At 45.0% G+C, this 18,568-nt stretch overlaps 2 protein-coding genes across 2 annotated transcripts; one reads left to right on the top strand and one right to left on the bottom strand.

The window, feature by feature from the left end:
* Positions 1-487: 487 nt before the first annotated feature.
* LOC108111292 (general odorant-binding protein 99a-like) lies at positions 488-1,541 on the bottom strand. The gene is made up of 2 exons (XM_017220681.2): positions 1,427-1,541; positions 488-984 (listed from the first exon to the last, which is right to left on the bottom strand). Exons 1-2 carry the CDS (start codon positions 1,466-1,468, stop codon positions 568-570), a joined length of 459 nt encoding a protein of 152 aa, XP_017076170.1. The 5' UTR covers positions 1,469-1,541; the 3' UTR covers positions 488-567.
* Positions 1,542-3,722: 2,181 nt separating this feature from the next.
* On the top strand, positions 3,723-18,470 carry LOC108111300. The gene is made up of 5 exons (XM_041819349.1): positions 3,723-3,956; positions 14,413-15,199; positions 16,082-16,293; positions 16,346-16,841; positions 16,908-18,470. Exons 2-5 carry the CDS (start codon positions 14,728-14,730, stop codon positions 18,041-18,043), a joined length of 2,316 nt encoding a protein of 771 aa, XP_041675283.1. The 5' UTR covers positions 3,723-3,956; positions 14,413-14,727; the 3' UTR covers positions 18,044-18,470.
* Positions 18,471-18,568: the final 98 nt, after the last annotated feature.

Here is an 18,568-nt window from a genome sequence, read left to right as displayed (position 1 = left end):
CAGATTTGAATGCAAAGCAATTGGGAATCATTGCAATCAAATTACAAGGCGTACGAGATGTGACATTTCATGTTTTGACCATATGTGGCGTAGTTAAGAGAACAATACGTCGGATTGAGGGGAAAAAAAGGGTAAACCGAACTTCGCATTTTGTCGGAAACATTATAAAAATTTGTGAAAAATGGCGAGAATTTTACTTTTTAATACAGATTTGTTAGCAATTAAAAAACAAGCTCAACGAGGTATGACATTCCATATTTGGGCCATTATTGGCTTAGTTATGAGAAATATTCTACCATTTTTGGGGGAAGTTGGGAGAAGAAAACAATTCTCTGACCCTGAAATGGGTTTTATAACGAATTGGAATTCAATTATCAATGTAAGCCCCACCACCCAGAAACATATACAGATTATTCTTTTTTTTAACCTATTTTATTATTTTTTACATAGTTATTTAAGCCCTCCCACCCGGAAATAAAAAGGGGTGTTTTATATTTTTAACCTATTTTATTATTCTTTTACATCATTATCTTTGTTTTCAATCTTGTCAATCAAACAAGAGGACTTTTAGGCAGAAGCATTCTTCTTGGCCTCCTCTTGTCTGGCCTTCACGAAGGCCTTGACCTTGTCCCCGATCTTGCTGGCCATCATGCACTGGTGTCCCCGTAAGGCCCACACGTCCGTGGGACTCTTCTGGGAGTTGTCGTCGATGCAGCCCTGGGCGATCTGCAGAGCCTCCTCCTCGGACAGGTCCATCTTGAATTGCTTGGCCAGGCGGTCGGCATGGTATCCTTGCTGGTCACAGAAGATGCCCAACTTGGTGGCGGTGCAGGTCAAGTATTGGCGTACATCTGGTTCATCGGGGAAAATCAGGTTCTTAAGCTGGGATATGGCTTCGCTGCTCAGCGGAGTCTCCTTGAGACACTCCACGCGGATTTGCCTGATCTCCTCGCCGGTCTTTGGCTTCCAGTCATCGGCATGGGCCTGTTTAAAAAGATTTTAAAATAGATTTTTAGATTAAATTGGTAATTGCATGTCAGAACTTTTAAAACTCACTGAAATGGAAATATGAAATTAAATTTGTAACAAGTTTAAGTTATGTTAAGTTATGCAAAGTTTCTATTGCAAAATTATCATCTGAATGACATGCCATTAGAATGCTGCAATTGGACATATTTTTAGCACAGAACTTATCAGCTTGAGTTGGAAAATGATAAGTAAATAAAGGTAAAGTACATGACAATCTTTATAAATGTATATATTATATTAAACGAAAGAAAGAACACTTCTATGTCGTTGTTTTTTTGTTTTCGGAATAGTTCTCAGATGTCTCTTTGCGTTTTTACCCTAAAAGGCCATTGCAAACTTTCAGATACAGCAATTCACCTCTGCTACAATTTTCCAATTAGACATATACTATACACACCACAGCGCACAGGGCCAGAGCGACGATCAGATACTTGAGCATATTGGAATATATCGCGGCGAAGTAAAAGTTTCAAACTGAATCGCCGACGGCTGAGAGCCTGGCTTTATAGCTACGCAACCGCTAATCGCAGAACTGTATGTTCCTTAAGTTCTCTCCCAGGTTCTCTGTGTCAAAAGTTCACCAGCTTATCGATACAGTCCAGAACCCACAAAGACACAGACAGCTGATAAGTCTGGAATAAAGCTTGGACTTGGACTGGAATCGAGCGTTTGCTCAGCTCTATTTGCTATGCGGTACTTGTATGTTGATTAACTTGTTTATTGAACAGATTGCTTGATAATTCAAAATCAATTTTCAGCAGTGTGTAGAACTAAGTTTCTACTCTTTATTCTGATTGGGAATCATATGTAATGAGTTATCTTTTACTAAATCTTTCATAAATTATTTCCTGTTTTATACTCTAACTTGGTAAGCATTGGGCCTACCACAGAAAAAACAGCTTACCATTTTATTAGAAAAATACATTTTTAAGTTTGTATTTTTCCAGGTTTTACTTTGGTGGAAAGTTAAGTTACAATCCGGATATACTTTAGAATATTTAGTTACCGTTAGTTGCTTTGTCCAACCTACAACCAAAACCAACGAACGCTGTCTTTTCTATACTATCTAAAATAGACGAAATGACTAATTTTACACCAGTTAAATTGCAAATTATTAAAACAATTGACTAGAAAATGTTTGAAGTGTCAGAACTTTTAAATGCTAAGATCAGACCATATAAAAGTTTGTTTATCTTTTTAGCCGAGTCACGAACCTTAGAAAGTTCTTCCAAAGCTTTCACCTCAAAAATGAAAATTAAAATGTTGGTGTGGTGAAGCTTTACTTCTGTCCCATTCTCTAGCTTCACCCTTCTCCCTCTTAAAATTTAAAAATTTTTTAATTCAAAAGCAATTAAAGATCTGCCGTAAAGTGTGCGAGCTGACGACGTTTCGAATCGATTGCATTCAAATCTCCTTGTAGAGCCCGAAATGGACGTGCAAATGGACAGCACGTGGAATTATAGATACATCCCACAAATCCGATCAGAAAGTGCTGCTCACTTTATAACGTATACGACAGATGGGCTGCAGCGAGCATCGCGATTTGTTTGCACACTAAAAGCAGTGACTATTTGCTCGACAGTAGTAGGCAAACATCTCTGCAGGCCGGTCACGTGCGCCAAATGTCAATAAAACTATATTCCCCATCGATGATGGTACGATGATATGATGGTATGGGGCATTAATAACGATACTCGAACAATACGATCGCACTCCGCGGAACAGTAGCAGCCATAACATCGGGCAATTAATATGCGGCAAACAATTTTGATGAACTGCTAACAAGCCGATGGAAGCGGATCCCGGGGGTTTTATGGGTGGTTCTGGTTCTGGTTCTATACGTCGGGCACTGAGATGGCAGCCCATAAAGCAACAAAATGGCACAAATTGATTTTGGCCAAACGATTATTTGGGGGGTTGCGTGCTCTTGGGCACATCCGCCTCGAAAGTGCCACCAATACCCCTCGCGCCGAAGCCAAGGATCAACCAGCTGGGCCATCAATTTCAATGAATCGGTGTCGATTGATTGAGAGACCCGTCAGTTCTTGCGGCCACTCAATTTCATTAGTTAGTCCAAGAAAATACGCATTGCCCATTGCGGTTTACGCCTCAATTATGTTTGTGTGCCCCTGGAAGTGTAAAAACATTTACAGACGGCAGCCAGAAATAGAGAGGAATCTCGGCGACAGCCACAAGTCATAAGCTATAAAGAATATAAAGAATATAAAGAATATAAAGAATAAGAGGCAGCGTATTTTATTTACGATTATATCCGGACGGAGGCCAAGCCGTAGAACTGCAACGCGGCTTACTCACCACGCTTTTCCAGCGCTCAACAGGCGTCCGTGGTGGGCGGTACGAGGTTCGGGTTCGGGGGCCCGTCCACTTTTCCCGAAGTCCCCAAGTCGCACCCGATTCAGGCGTTCCATAACCGAACCGAATCCCAACCGCTTCACATTTAGTCCGTGCGAAGCATTCGCGCATTTTGCCGTCGAGCGTTGGCCAGCGCGGTGGATATTTCGCATATCCGCTAATCGAATCCGCAGTATCGCAACGGTATCGAGTTTTGAATTTGAATTTCAGTTTCGACTGCCATAAAAAATAAATAATTAAGTTAATAAACAAATCCAGTGTGCGTGCCAGTGTCTGTGTGCTTTGTCTCAATGAAATGCCAAACTAAATAAGCCCGAAAAGTTTTCCATCCAGTTTTTATGGCCGCCCAGCGAAGCCCAAAAAAGTGTCAATTGAATTAGCGTCTCGGGGTTTTAAAAAAATAAAGAGCCAAAGAGAGATTATCAAGGCGCAACAGGTGATTGGATCGCAGATTAAAAATTTGCAGTGGTGCCTCTGTGTGAAAAGAAAGGGCACCTGTGGCTCCTCCTTCTGCCTGTAGGGGTCAACCTTAAGCAATTCGCCTCAGCTTCCAGGTAACTACACTATTTGCTTAAACAGTTTACACTAATTTTATGTCTGCTGCTAATGAAAACGAGCGAGAAAAAAACATATGTTAGCGGCCCAAATAAAAATCAATAAAATTCGGACACAGCATTATGTTTATGCTAACCGCAAAGGCAACTAAATATTTGCTTTTGGCAGCGGGGAAAGTCTTCACCTGTTGCACGTATCGCATGTCCTGTCGATTGGCTAATTGATAACATCCAGTTCCGGCCATCAGCCATCTATATGTCCATCAATCCATCCACTCATCTATCCATATATCTATCCGTGGATCCATCCATCCACCCTTGACCCTGCCAGCGGGCTGCCCATTAAATCATCCCGAGCAAACAAATTAGCGGAATGAGTGCATCAATAAACAAAGTTCACCTGTTGCCCCCCAGTCGTCCCAAAAAAGAAATCTGCAGTTTACATTTAGAGATACATCTTGTATCTTTTGGGCTGCAGCCTCTGACTTATGCCGGATTTTTGGATTGCCCTCGCTGGGAGGGGAAACAATGCGAAATAAAGCGAAATGAACCGAATCGGCGAGTGAACATCAAAAGCACTTTATCGCAAGGGGCTTGCACGGTGGACGGTGGATAGTTGATGGTGCATGGATGGGAGGGCGGGTGGTTCTATCTATCTATCTATCAGATGCACACGGCGCTTGTAACCGCAATTCGCATGGCACCGCCCACCGACCGACCTCCTCAAGTCGCCAGTGCTCTTGATTGCGCCTTTGTGTATAAATTAATTAAATTAAAAGTTTCCGGTTAAGCCTCCAAACGCCGACAAATGCGATTGCATTCCAAATTGCAGGAGACCCGATTCACTTGGGGTTGGCACTTCGAGGAACAGCCGGTGATAATCGCAAATTTTCGATTCAAATTGTAAATAAATAATAAAGACAAACCCAGGCTTTGTTAATATCTGGGAGCATGAATATGCTTCGAGTGTGTCAACAAGTTATTGGGGTTTCCCCCGTTTTAACACAGTCTGCTTGATTGCAATGGTCTCTTATCACAAACTCAAGCTGCCCCAACGAACTGCGCCTCTGGAAAGATACATGCAAAAAACTCCACTGTGATATCAAGAGATATAAGAATTACATTACAGATATATTTCACAGGCTTATGTTGAAACCTACCTAGGGATATGTTACACTTCTGATGCATGGATAAATATAAAATAATAAACAAAACAAAAAATTAATAAAATAAACAAATAGATTGTGGAGAATGAGTAGGTTTATGCATCATTTTGTGTGCTGAAATTCTCATGTTCTTATCTAATGTTCTTTAATTTTTATCAAATTCATTTCGTTATCAAAAAGCGGATTAACCCAATTTTGCATTATGACTTTATTTTAACGTTTTCGATGACTTATTAGTGCTTTCTCATTTGAACAGCCTTGTCTTAGCTTAAACGCTTCATATCAGCTTTTCTTTTACTGTGTATTAGAGGATATTTCAGGCACGTTTCTCCGGCTTAAGGCTCCCCATAGTTCTCTCATTTGGCTGGCAATCCTTTTCCCTGCAAAAGTCCCTCTTCTCGCTGGGAAACGTGTGCAGTGAGTCAAGAAAGTCGAGCCAATAGATAGATTCATTAGGCTCCTCCTGACACCGCCTGGCACCCCGTTTTCTGTTGTGTCCATCCCAATTGCTTCTATAAATATTCCGGCAGACACATCAACAACCTCCGGACTGAGAGCGAACGTCAGCACTTGCCAAAATCCAGACCGCGACGCAGGCGATTTCCAAACTGCTTGCTGTTTGTGGTAAAGTCAACAGCTTGGCCAAATCTGATTTCGATTCGATTATATGAATTTAAAGTAAGTCACGCAGCGGTTTTAGCAGTTCCCCTGGCCCTAAACTCGGGGCTTCCGGGGATAGATAAACATAAGTGGGTTGCGGCTGGGAATTAGCATCCAATTAGAAGATAATCGCCCGCTAATTCCCTGGGTAAACTGCTCGCGAAAAGATGGCCCAAAAGTGTCGCAGATTTACGGGGCTTAGGCCACGCCCTAACCCTGTAATAGCCCCCCAACTATCCGTAAAGTGTCCTTGAGTGCCTGCAGTTAATGTGCAGTCGACCTTCACGCCAACTAAAGACCAATTGTCAATATTTTGACAGCACCCCCATCAAAAGGCAATGGCAAAGGGGTGTGGGTCCCATGATGAATATGTTGGCGACATATTGCAAATCCCAGTGGATGAGTTCGACCCACGTGTCCGGTGGGCGGTGGTGGACGGGGGGTGGGCGTGGCTCACCTAATGTTGACATCACTTGGCCATTTAATGGCAGCCTTTATGGGGGCTTTTACAACCTGATGATAAAGCGCAAGAGCGATGTGAACTCAACTGAACTCGAGAAAAGTGAGGCGCCCTTGAGTGGACTCCAATTGATGGCCAATTTAGCGCGGCTCTTTGAGCCCGTGCCCTGTGCAGAGAGAGAAATATGGAAGTATTTCGTGTAGAGAAAAAGTGATATAGAAAGATATTAAAGCATACTGATTGAAATTATCATCCACTCCATTCATAGTAATCAGATAAAAACTTCTCAACTACCAGACTGAACAATATTTTCTCTCTGTGTAAGCATTTATATTGGCTACCCCACTCACAGTTTACTCTTTCCGGCAATCGCCATCGCATTGTCCTCGTATTGTTACCCAGTCACATGGTCTCATGCCCCTCAATTACATTTATCCTGCCTCGGAATTGATGGCTGATACGAGCAACAGTTGTTGGACAAGCAGGAAAGGCAGGAGAGGACAACTCCCAGGGCGAACGAAACATATTCCAATTGCATTAAATTTGCATTGATCAGGGGGAGTCGTCTTTCTTCGGAGCTATAAGCTTCCATAGTGCAGATGCAGCTTCCCGGCGTGGATTAGTTCACTCAACTGATGGCCCTGCATGAGGCCATTGCCAATGGGGTGGATCAGAGTGGATTGCTCCCTGTGCCTGTGTCAACCAACCGAACACCAAACCGCCCACTCCTCCACCCACCATCAGAGAATGAGAAATTATTATATTTGAGAATTTTACATAATACCAAAATAGAACCAAGCATCGAGGCATGATTCAGGGCCAGCACGTGATGGGAAAAAAGTGGGGGAAAATAGAGAGGAGGAGGAGGAGGAGAAGGTGGCACCCAATGGACTGTGCAAACAGCGGAATGCCAGGCAAAAGTCGCCATGAAATGCACATTAATTGCGGCTCAGATTCGAGTTCAGTCAGCTGGCCAGTTATGGCATTTGTCTGCCTGCATAATTAACAAGTCGAGGCGCTGGCTTTGCATTAATTATGCTCGAATTAAATCGCCGGAACAGTCATCTGGGCAAACGTTGCAAGTGATAATTCCCCCTTTTGGCACCCAAAAGCCCGTCGACTACATACCGGTGTACCCCTCTTGTTGACTTATGCCATTAGACTCCCAGCCAGAAAGTCTCCCTCTAATTGATGAGTCACCGTGATCATAACCAGTATAGAATTTGTTTTCATATTTATTTGCCTTTGAGCACACTGCACATATTTATCTAAATTGGCGCAACCGAGAGCTTTAAATTATTCAGAAATCGTAAAACTGTTTACAGCTGTGTCTCTTTCGCTGTGAAATATTCGGTCAAATATTCAAAAATAATACGGAAATGCGAAAGATGTTAGCTATCTTGAAGTGAAACTCTTCCCAATGAGAACAACATACCTGTTAACAAGTGGGTTACCTTCTTCACGTTCCACCATTCTCACATAATCATTTAAGGCCAAGAAGCATAACCAATCTATACTCCATTATAGCTCTTGATCACACTCACATCCGGTTGAATCCACCGGGTGGGATGGCTTACCTGAGCAGCTGCACGTCGGCACGCGACAATCCTTCTGGCGACGGCACGGTCCACCCAAAATGGGTGAAAACAAATCGGAATGTCATAAATTTTTATAACTGCGCATCCCTAAACGACAATAGTCGACAATATTCGTTGTTAATGCCGTTTTGGGCTCGGTTCGATAAACAGAGAATCTGAGATCGTTTAAATGCAAATGCCAGCGGCATTAAAAAGTATTTTAATGGCTAGAGTGGGATGTCTGTGTTCCAGCACGCAGGCTGCATTAATTTACTTGCAACTTTGTGGATTCGTGGATTAGTGGTCAACGGCCAATGCGAATCACATCCGCCGGAAATGGGCAACTTCTGTCCGCAGCGACTAAGCCCACTTGGAGTTGCTGGCGGCCAAGTTATTAAGTTTCAACTAAGTGCGCCACTTGTTGGCTAAGTTCCTCTTTCAGGCGTAGGGATAATGGATGGCCCCAATAGTCACGTCCTAATGAACAGCACCACACATCATTAGCGGCGGCCTACGGCTCCTCCCGCGACTCCGGTTACAATAGGGCTCGCAATGGGGCTGGGGGTCAGCTTTTCGGGCAGTGTAATTAAATTTAACTGCCGGCCATGATGGAGACAAACTTTCCAGTAAGCTGACAAGCTGGCTAAAAAAGGAACTGCGTTCCAGGAGATCCTTCCAGCCTTGGCAGGGATAATGCGCCATTAACACCCATACGAATGCCTTCCTGACTAGCTTCCCCTTCCTCCAGTTCAATTCCTTCCTGACATTCATCCTCCTAGTCTTCCCCTCAATGGCATTCGGAATGCAGAGCTGACAGGTCGTAAGCTCCCTAGCTTGGCGACATTTACACTTTTCAAAAGAATTGCCCAAAAGTTTCACGAATTTACAGGGGGAGTAGCCAAGCCTACAGTTAGGGAAATAATGAATATGATTTGGGATTAACCTAATGCTAGAAGCCTTCTTATAAGCAACATGGTAATTATCTTATAAAAAAGTAGTTGAATTCCTTCCAAATCAGAACTATTATTAACTATCCCCATTATTAAAATCCACGATAGGGGAGAACTTATAAGGGTCCTGAATAAACCGAACCTTCTTGCTTTTTTGATTCCTTAAAGGGTTAAGTTTTGGGCCCCTTAAAGAGCTCACATACCAATCTTTGGTTAAACCCATCAAGTCCCAAATTCCGAAATGGTTATTTTCAAAGTGTAGACATAACTGCTGCGCAAATTCTCTTCCCGGGCTTAAGGGGCACGGCGTCAGGGGTCAGGGGGCGGAGACAAATGGACAACTGGCCAGGACCAGTGAGTCGGCAACTGTAACGAGCTGCGTGTCATTGCGCCAAAATCAACAGAAATGCAAACGATGAAACGATGTGTGCTGTCGCCGGTCGACAGATATGTGAACAGGGATGCTGTCCACTCCAACTCGGGAAACTGGAAAGCTGGGTTCCTGTTGACAATGAAATGCCAATCTGCCAAACCGTTGGGCTGTACTGGAGTGGCCAGGACGTGGCGTAGAACAAGCAAACATCAATAGAATCTTTATTGGCTTCATAAATATTTGTGCTCCACCTCTTGTGGGCCTCTGGTTAGCCTGCCTCACCCCCGCCCAGGATTTTCACCCCTTTAAAGAGGCTAAAGAATGGGGTTACTTATGCAAAGCCGGGGATTCGCAGGCTGACATTTGTCCTTGGCAGCGGACGTCTTAAGCTGCTTTAAAACTTTGGACTGGAGTGGGCCAATCTGATGGATGCGGCCGCTGAATCTTTCTGACTCTTCATGCGTAAGCCGAATTCAATCACAGGACTCTTAATGGGCCAGCTAGGCTAGAAAAGGGCTGGGGTGTCCTTGGGGGCTGCGACTGACTGGCTTTTCGGGTGGTGGAGCCGGAGCTCCTTTATGGTTTCCACTGAAATAGAAAATGAAATTAAGATGGCAGCTGTCGTTGGGCAGAGGGGCTGCAACTGGGGAATACGAGTCGTATGAAATATTACGCATACGCAGCATTGTACGGCGTCGCTTTGTATGGTGAAATACCGCGGCTGGGTCAGGAGGTCTGTGTCTCCGGCTTGATTGATTCGACTGTCCAGCCAACACAAAAAAAAATAATAAGCCCCCCAGAGGCTATGTGTCCCACATACGGATGCCAAATAATTGGGAGACAGCCTGGGACCTGAAAGTCCGAAAAGCGCCTCGAAAACAAGGCACGCAGATAACAAACTCATAACATTTAATTACGTACAATTTACTCACATGTTTACACCGCCCGAAAAAGCTAGATAAGCGCCCCGAAAAGCTGATCTCGCAGTTGTAGCTGCTTCGTTAGCGATTGCTCACCTCAGGACAAAAGGCCACGGGTTCTGGGTTCTGGGTTTCGGTGAGACTGCAGGCGGAGGTGTCACTATCACTATCGCCATCACTGTCACTGTGACTGTCATTGGGATTGTGATTGGTATTGCTAGTGCGATTGTCACTTGGCAATGCGGTAGCCGCCGGACTTTACTCGTGTCTCCCCGCCATATAACTCCTAGGCCGATTGCCGATTCCCGATTGTCAACTGTCGTATTGGGAATCGGGAGTCGACTGCCCACCTTCTCCTATTTCCCGAACAGTGGGTTAAGCTGTACTACTTAATAGTTCTTATAACCAAACATATAGAAAAACTTTCTACTTTTTCAAAGTATTTAGGAGCATATACAGCAGCAGACTTTCCTTTTAATGTTACAATTTTGATGAAGAACCCTTTCGAGTACTTTTCTGACCTTTACCGATCCACTGTGACCCGTACTGACGGGCGATTATTCACCCTGGGACTTTTGCTGGCCCGTCGTATTTATCTGCCAGACCAGACCCCTCTTACTATGTAGTTATCTATCAACATGCCAGCACCCTGACATGGGAAACTCGTCACTTGTTCCCCGGAGACAATGGAGGCATCCGCGCGGAGGGTGTAACAATTATTCTGAAAAACGAGAATTGTCGGGGAATCCGGCAAGAGTCCCTCTCCAAAGATCCCTTACTCCCATTTCCGATATCCAATATTCCAGTGCAAGTTCGGCGACTGCACGTGATGCCAACGTGCAACCACTTGATCAATGCAATCCCGGCCGGAATCAGGCAATCGAGCAATCGAGTCGGCCAATCCCAATGATATTGCCAATGATGACTAGCCGATAAGCCACCTGTGACGTGTGAAGATTTGAGCTATTTATGGTTTCATTCCCAGCCACTGGAGATATCCAATATATATTTAGCACTACGCTTTCGTTCATAACCGGTTAGATCCGGAATCTATATTGCACTTCGAGTCGATTGGCCTGATGTATGTGTTTCACTCCATTTAGAAGGATTCGCAATTACACAAGGAACTATGCAAAGTGCAATCAGCCTGGGCCAGCAAGAAGAACTTTTCCCCAATTAATTTGCCAGCTATCCAAAGCACAAAAAATTGCGCATCATGGTGGGTAGAGCGGAGTGGGTGGCTATATCGGGGGCTATAGGGGCTTTCCAGCTGCAGCTACTCGTTTTGCCGTAATTAAACGTGTGAAGCGACGCAGGATGACCGGGCACAAAAAACGCAACGAAGACAAATGGCCCGGGGAAAATATAAAATACGGAAAAATGAAGAGCAAACTTGAGGTTCAAGCAGCCGCAGGAAGATTCGGTTTCTCCTCATTCCAGATACATTTGAATCCGAGCCAGCAGATGGAGAACGTGTTTACTGCAAGTTCACAGCTATCGGCAACTCAACTTCTAGCGTGAAGAGTCCTTGGCTATTGCTCCTTGGTTCTTCCATCCTTATCACCACCGTCATTTTTCAGCACCCTCCCGCAGATAGCGTCTTGTAATAGAAACGCACTTTATCTGCTGCCAGCCAGTTCAAATAGCAATCACACTGAGCGAAAATATTGAAATTATTTCTAAGTTAAAGTTTTTTATGTAGGAAAGTTCTATTCAAAACAATAATTAGCCCGTTCTTTATGTGAAATGGATAACTTATATTGAGAAATCTAATTTCATAATTTAAAAGGTTTTAAATAGAGTTTTTCTCAGTGCCAAAAGAAAAGCGCAAGTGTGCACTGCGGATGCAGCGAGCTGGAAACACTTTTCTGGCTGTTATTCCGCTGCCAAGGCCAAGAATGTGGCCAATTCGATGGCGACATGGTAATAAACTTAATGCCAACTGATTTTGACAGCCCCTGCACTTACATTTGGGATATGGAGGCAGCTGGGATTAGGCAGAGCAAGGCCCTGGGTGCCCACCCATCCCATTGGCCACCCTTTTATGAGCCTGACAAATGCGCGAAAAGTTTGAACACTTGTTAGAAGGGGCGAGGAACCCCGGGGCATATGAGTTATGTTATGCGATCTACCAAGGAGCGGGAATGCCTTGAACTGGAGCACTGCTATCCACTAAAGATTCAGATTCCCAGTCACGTACGCCCACCAACCAGGCATACCATAAACTTGTCCTAGAGACCGATTCAAATTATGAACGCGTTAGAGCTTCAGTCGCAGCTCGTGATTGAGCTATGGCTTGTCATTCGCGGCGTGTCATAATGAATTCATCAAATGAATTCATCAAATGAATTCAAACAAATCATAGGTAAACTGGAAGAAATAATCATTAACTTCTACTTTGTAAGTTTGATTAAAAGTTGAACTCAGCTAAATAGTTTTCGATTTGAATTTGAAATATACTTTGAAGAGCAACAACACACCCTTAATTCTATATAAATGTCTGAATATATATCCAAATTTCTCACTGTGTACCGATTAAGTTGCGAGGTGTCAGGTGCGCTGACCTGAAGCCCGTCTTCGGGGGCGACTCTTTCGTATTGGCATCACGCAGTCCATGGCCAAGATCGCTAATTGCGTTTGCCAAATTAATTAAATCGGGCAATCGTAGTGCCATTTGTTGATTGAGTTTTTAACTGAAACGGGAATGGATTGGGAATGCTGGTGGCGGTGTAAATGCAAATGTCGCTGCCTGTTGCTGCCCCTCGCGATTGAATTAATTAGGCAAAAGGCAATTAAGCGAATCGACCAGAAACCCAGAAACCCGCGACTCAGCACGCGAACAGGGTCCGTCGGGAGTTCTTTAGCCCTTACCCCTTAGTCCTAACCTCCGATCTCCACTCCGCCAGAGTGCCAGCATAAATTCCTTAGCCAATAAGTTGGGCAATAAGTGGGTGTCTCCCATAAGGGCTGGCTAAATAACGGCGTTAATTCGACAAGCCCTTTCCCCGGGCTTTAGTGCCCGGCTCTAAGTGCTCTGCGTTGATGAAGTACAATAACCACCTCCATCCTCGCTGGCTTTCACTTTCCACTTTTCCACTTTTCACTTGATGAATCGCAAGGTGGTGGCGGCGGCGATGGTAGGAAGGTGGGCCAATTAAATGGAAAACGTTTTCATGTCCCGCGAATTGTTGTCGTGGCCTTTGATGGATGCACTCTCGCCGCCAAAACACTCGATGGAGCAGTCAGCCCTCTAGTTCCCCTATCCATCCTTTCCCATTCCGGTCTCTGCTACTGAGTGACGGCTTCCGGTTGGTAACCACGCGAATTAAGCCAACCGCTCTCACGCTTTTTGATATCGCACCACGACTTCCTGCAGGACAAATCCCGGAAATCCTAACGGAGATATAGAAAGTGTACCCAGAAAAATTGCTCTTGCCAGTAAGCCTCTTAATACTTTTACAAAAAGCTAAATCAAAGCTTGGAAGAGTGATTGCTGATTCATGATTTAACTTTATAGAAGTAATCAGAAAAATAATTATTAATACCACAACAAAAATTCTTAACTTCTGTTTTTATAAATAAAAAATGCAATTGTTTTCAAAATTAGTCTGTTTTTTAGTTCTTATTCTGAGTAATGCCTACCACTAATATCAAAATGATGAACTACTCTTAAGAATGTGTTCTAGATTGTGATTAGGCAATACAAATCTTGTTATTTTGTTTTCAGAACTTCCTTATCTGGCCACATTATGAAGATTCCTTTTAAGCTATGACTAAGCCATATCTACACATATTTTCTTTACGTGTAGGATGCTCTTTTATTTATGGAACGTCTGTTTCTGTGCTGTTCTCGTGCTTCGCTCTTGTTCATACATTTTTATTATGTCCCCCAGCCCCATGTTCGATTGTCTGGCAATTGATTTTGTTGCTGGTGGAGAGCTGTTTGCCTTTCGAGCTTTGTATTTGCAGCACACGAATCAGATAGCCCTGTGTACTCGCAGAGTTGTGGGGATAGATAGCCCATAAACGAAGCCACCATCATCATAAAAGCCATCGAAGTTTCAACATTTTTCAATGTAATCCTTGAGCGCACTTGGAGGAAGTCCTGAAATGGATGGCCCCTTTCGAATAATAGACTCGAGTGCTATCTGATTATCCAGGGTATTTCATAGTTGGGGCGCCGGCTTTGTTTCCTTTTGTTGTTTTGCTCGCCGCTCGCGTTATCGATATCGACATATATTTTTTGGCAAATATTTATCAATTTATTACACTAAAAAATTGCTACAATTAAGTTGCTGCGTGTGTGTAACAAACGTGCCGAACGATGATTAACTTTTCCTTTTTTTCCAGCTGAATAGAGAACGTCGACAGCAGAAAAACAAATACATCAACGGAAAGGAAAAGAGAGGGCAAAAGTAACAGCAAAAGAGAGGCGGGAAAAACGGGAAAAGGAGCAACCGCAGGGCGGCGGGCATGGCGTATACGCAATGCGCAGCATGTGCTATTACTATCGCTGCTACTGCCACGGCCACCTCGAGTCAATTAAGGAATTCACACGCCAGCGGACACTGTAATTGAAGCCCACACCTGTTCCGCCCTCCATTAGCTTGATAGTAGCCTTAAATACTCGATCGGGAAAGGGAATCCCCACATATACCGCCCAAAATGTCTGCCTATCGCTATTTTTCGATCACCGATTTCTCCTTCGAGGGACCCCTGCTCCCGTTGCACGCGGCCACCACGAGTAGGGATGCCAAGGATTCAGACAGTCCCAGCTCTGAGCTGAACATCCCTTACACCGTCTTTGAAGTTCTGGTGGCCATTGTCAGCATCATCGGCAATGTCTTGGTGATCATCGTCTTCCGCCGAGAACGAAAGCTGCGACGCCGCACCAACTACTATATAGTATCGCTGGCCATGGCCGATCTACTGGTGGGTAGCTTGGGTATACCCTTCGCCATCTTGGCCTCTATAGGATTACCGAGAAATCTTCATGCCTGCCTCTTCACCGTCTCCCTGCTTGTGGTACTATGCACCATCTCCATATTTTGCCTGGTGGCTGTCTCCGTGGATCGATACTGGGCCATTCTATACCCAATGGCCTACTCACGGAATGTCCGCACCCGCACAGCAATTTGTAAGTACTTTTGGGGGTAAACCTGGTGATTATTAGGGTCCAGGTATAATCCGCAGTCGTCAAAATATGTAAAAGTTTTTTTCAAAAATAAGAATTCGCTTGTCAAAGCTCCTTCCTTCACCCCTTTGCCAGGATATTGTCAAACAATTCCGGCTTTGAGGTGGCCATTGTTTTGCATTGCGCCTTTGTTGCTGCGATGCTAATGACTCTGGATGGCTAATATACGCCACATTGTTCTTCATTCGACCATCGACCATGTTTGAGTTGTGGCTTGGCCAAGACAAAGGACAGCCTCATCTGGTCTGCAGTGGAACAAAAGTTCTTAACATTAAACAGTAAACTAAAGTACAAACCATTTCGGTAGAAAAGAAGAACTGTTAACTGAGTTCGGAAATTTCAAAAGACATTTTCCTTTTTTAAAATATACGTATAATAGCAATTCAGATCAGAAATTATCGCCTTAAACTATGTTTATATTTATATATATATCCGTTACTCTGAGAGCTGAGGTCGATAGAGGAGCTATGCTATATCAAGCACAATGACCGCTCAAGATAGTGCACTATTTCATTGACTTTTGTGCAACAGAAGCAGTGAAGCAATATAGTTTGTTGATTTGAATGGGATGTGGCTAACTCCACTGCAGTTCCACAAGATGGGTGATTAAGGAGCACACTATTTGAGTCACCCTCCTTGCCAGTTTAGTTTCCCGCACTTCGATAAAAGTTAATATACTCGTACATTTCTGTGGAGAAAAAGACAGGGCAACGCCAAGTGCTGCCTTCGGGCGATTGCTACAATCTTCTCGTATGACGTCTGTGAAAGCCTCCTCCTCAATGGCTTCGGTTCGTTGGCCCTCTGATAAACCCTTGTCCATTGCAGTCATCATCTCGATGTGCTGGGTGGCCGGAACGATAGTGGGCTTCCTGCCCCTTTTTGGCTGGCACGCAGACGTCAACAACAACCAGGAGTGCCTCTTCGTTGAGGTCATGGACTACAACTACCTCGTCTTCCTCTACTTTGCCACAATTATCACTCCGGCCCTGCTCATGCTGGGCTTTTACACGCACATCTATCGCGTCATCATCAAACAGGTGAGTCGAGCTAATCCTTAAAAGAACTATAACTTTAATACCTTAATGGCAGGTCCGTCAGATCGTAACGATGAACCCCGCCTCCGATCTCAGTCGCCGATCATCGGCGGCAGTGGTGCAGGTGACGACACCCGGAAGAGGTGGACATACGGGAACGATGCTGCGGGTCCTGGGAGCTGCACGGAAGCGGGATGTCAAAGCCACCCAAAACCTATCCATTATCGTGCTGTTCTTCATGATCTGCTGGATACCGCTGTACACGATCAACTGCATCAAAGCCTTCTGTCCCGACTGCTATGTGCACCCCAAGCTCACGCTCTTTTGCATTATCCTTTCCCATCTGAACTCGGCTGTTAACCCCGTCCTGTACGCCTATCACCTAAAGGACTTTCGGGCTGCCTTGAAGAATTTACTACTGAAGATGATGGGCGTGGACATCGACCAGCAGGCGGAGGCCATCCATCGGTTCTCGGTGGCCAGTCAGCATCGCCTTCAGTCCATGGACTCCAATATGCGCTCCACGCAGCCGCGCCTCTATGTGGGTGAGTGTGAGTGCGCGTTATCTTCCTGAATCCGTTGCAAAGCCTCTATAACTCTCGATCTTTTTCCCACAGATTCACCCATTTGGCTGAGGCAGCAGCAGGAGGCCTTGAAGAACTCCCAGCTTTTGCCCAAGTGCGGAGTGGTTTCTCCTTGTTTCAACAATATCAACCAAACTGTAGCTGCTGTGGCTTCGGTTACCACAGAAATCGAGAGGGAAATGTGGAATATAGTAGAGGCCTCCAGTGGCGCAGAGTTGGGTGAAACAAGCTACGAGTTTCCCTCACCGGCTCCGGCTTCTCAGAGAAGCAGCGAGCGGAACAGCAGCTCTACGGTTCCACCTGCTCCTCCTCCACCCGCAAAACCTTCACTTCCGTCCGCCTCGTATGACAACCACAACTACAGTTTCAGCCAGGATGAAGACGAGGATGATGATGAGCTGGAGTTTGAGGATGTTTTTGTGCCAGCCAGCTCAGTTCCCAATCCACCACAGCCAGGCATAGATCCTGTGGAACTTCGTCGCTCTCTGGCCTTGGTCATGAGGGAGAAGCTGCGATCCGATGACACGGACTCCAGGCCAATGGGTAACAATCAGGAACTTCCCATAGATGGGGATCCCAGGGATAGACCTCTGTCCATACAGACCTCCCCAACCAATGGGCCACTTCCAGCTCTTCTGAGGGCCAAGCTATTCGCTGGCAACTCTAACAGCGCTCACTGCCTACCGGGATCAACGGCAAGTCCTGCTCCCAAAGAGTCCGGTGTCTTTGTGATTGATAGTGAGGCGAGTCCAGGCTCAAACGGACACAAGCCCAAGTACCGTAAGGGGACGGCCATGACCAGGAGTTCTCTTAAGAAGAGCAGGTCCTGCAACTGCAATTCCATTGCCAAGGGTCGAGGGGTTCACGAGGACCACGGCAGCAATCTCAGCAGGGATCAGGACTCCTCCCCGCACCAACAGCAGCCACTCAACCATCCCACAGAGAACTTCTTCAGTCCGTTGAGGTCCGTGGGCAGTTTCATGCAGCATTCCAACCTGTTCCACTTCCTCCAGCCTCATGCCGCCCGTCCCACCTCATCGACGGCCTCGTCCTCGGCCTCCACGCCGACACCATCACCACCTCCCATGGTCCAGGTCCAGGAGGGATCGGTTCCAGTGGGTCTAACCACTTCCTCGCCATCTCTTCTGGCGGCCAGTGCAGAAAGTTGACCTTCCTTGGAGGAAGAGGAGCAGGGTCAGCAGGTTAGTCCACAGAAGGGGGATCAGAAGGATATAGAAGGGGTGAAGGGCCACCCCTGAGGAAATACTCGCAAGTCAAAGCTTTTATGTTAAGTACTTCCCAGCTCTCTCTCTCTCTCTCTTTCGCTCTCTGACTAAGTCAAACGTTGTCAAATTCTATATCGGATCTAGATCAATTAATTGGGTAGTATCGAGACTAGGAGCTACGCGCATTTATTTTGAGTGTATGGTCAAATACGTTTCTATGGACTAGTTAATTATGTACATATGTTTAATGTTGTTAGAGTATTTTAATGTGTATATGTCTGCTTATGTATACCTGAACGTCTGTGAAAACCAAGCCATGCGACATGAATTTCAAAGTTGAAGTTAAATAAAGCGATTAAATAAGAATTTACCTAAGAGGTCTGATATTTTTTGTTTATTTCTGAAAATGATCATTAAAATGTTTGACTCCATACTCCACTATACCTTAGTGTAGGGTATAAAAGTGTT

The sequence above is a fragment of the Drosophila eugracilis genome, unplaced genomic scaffold (assembly GCF_018153835.1).
Source record: "Drosophila eugracilis isolate 14026-0451.02 unplaced genomic scaffold, ASM1815383v1 contig_616, whole genome shotgun sequence".
NCBI lineage: Eukaryota > Metazoa > Arthropoda > Insecta > Diptera > Drosophilidae > Drosophila > Drosophila eugracilis.
This window is presented reverse-complemented; position numbering and strand designations above follow the sequence as displayed.

Coding starts and splice junctions, on each gene's coding strand:
- LOC108111292 (XM_017220681.2), bottom strand. CDS start 1,468: ATGCTCAAGTATCTGATCGTCGCTCTGGCCCTGTGCGCTGTG. Junction 985..1,426: donor CTCTGGCCCTGTGCGCTGTG/GTGTGTATAGTA, acceptor CTTTTTAAACAG/GCCCATGCCGATGACTGGAA.
- LOC108111300 (XM_041819349.1), top strand. CDS start 14,728: ATGTCTGCCTATCGCTATTTTTCGATCACCGATTTCTCCTTCGAGGGA. Junction 15,200..16,081: donor CCGCACCCGCACAGCAATTT/GTAAGTACTTTT, acceptor TGTCCATTGCAG/TCATCATCTCGATGTGCTGG. Junction 16,294..16,345: donor ATCGCGTCATCATCAAACAG/GTGAGTCGAGCT, acceptor CCTTAATGGCAG/GTCCGTCAGATCGTAACGAT.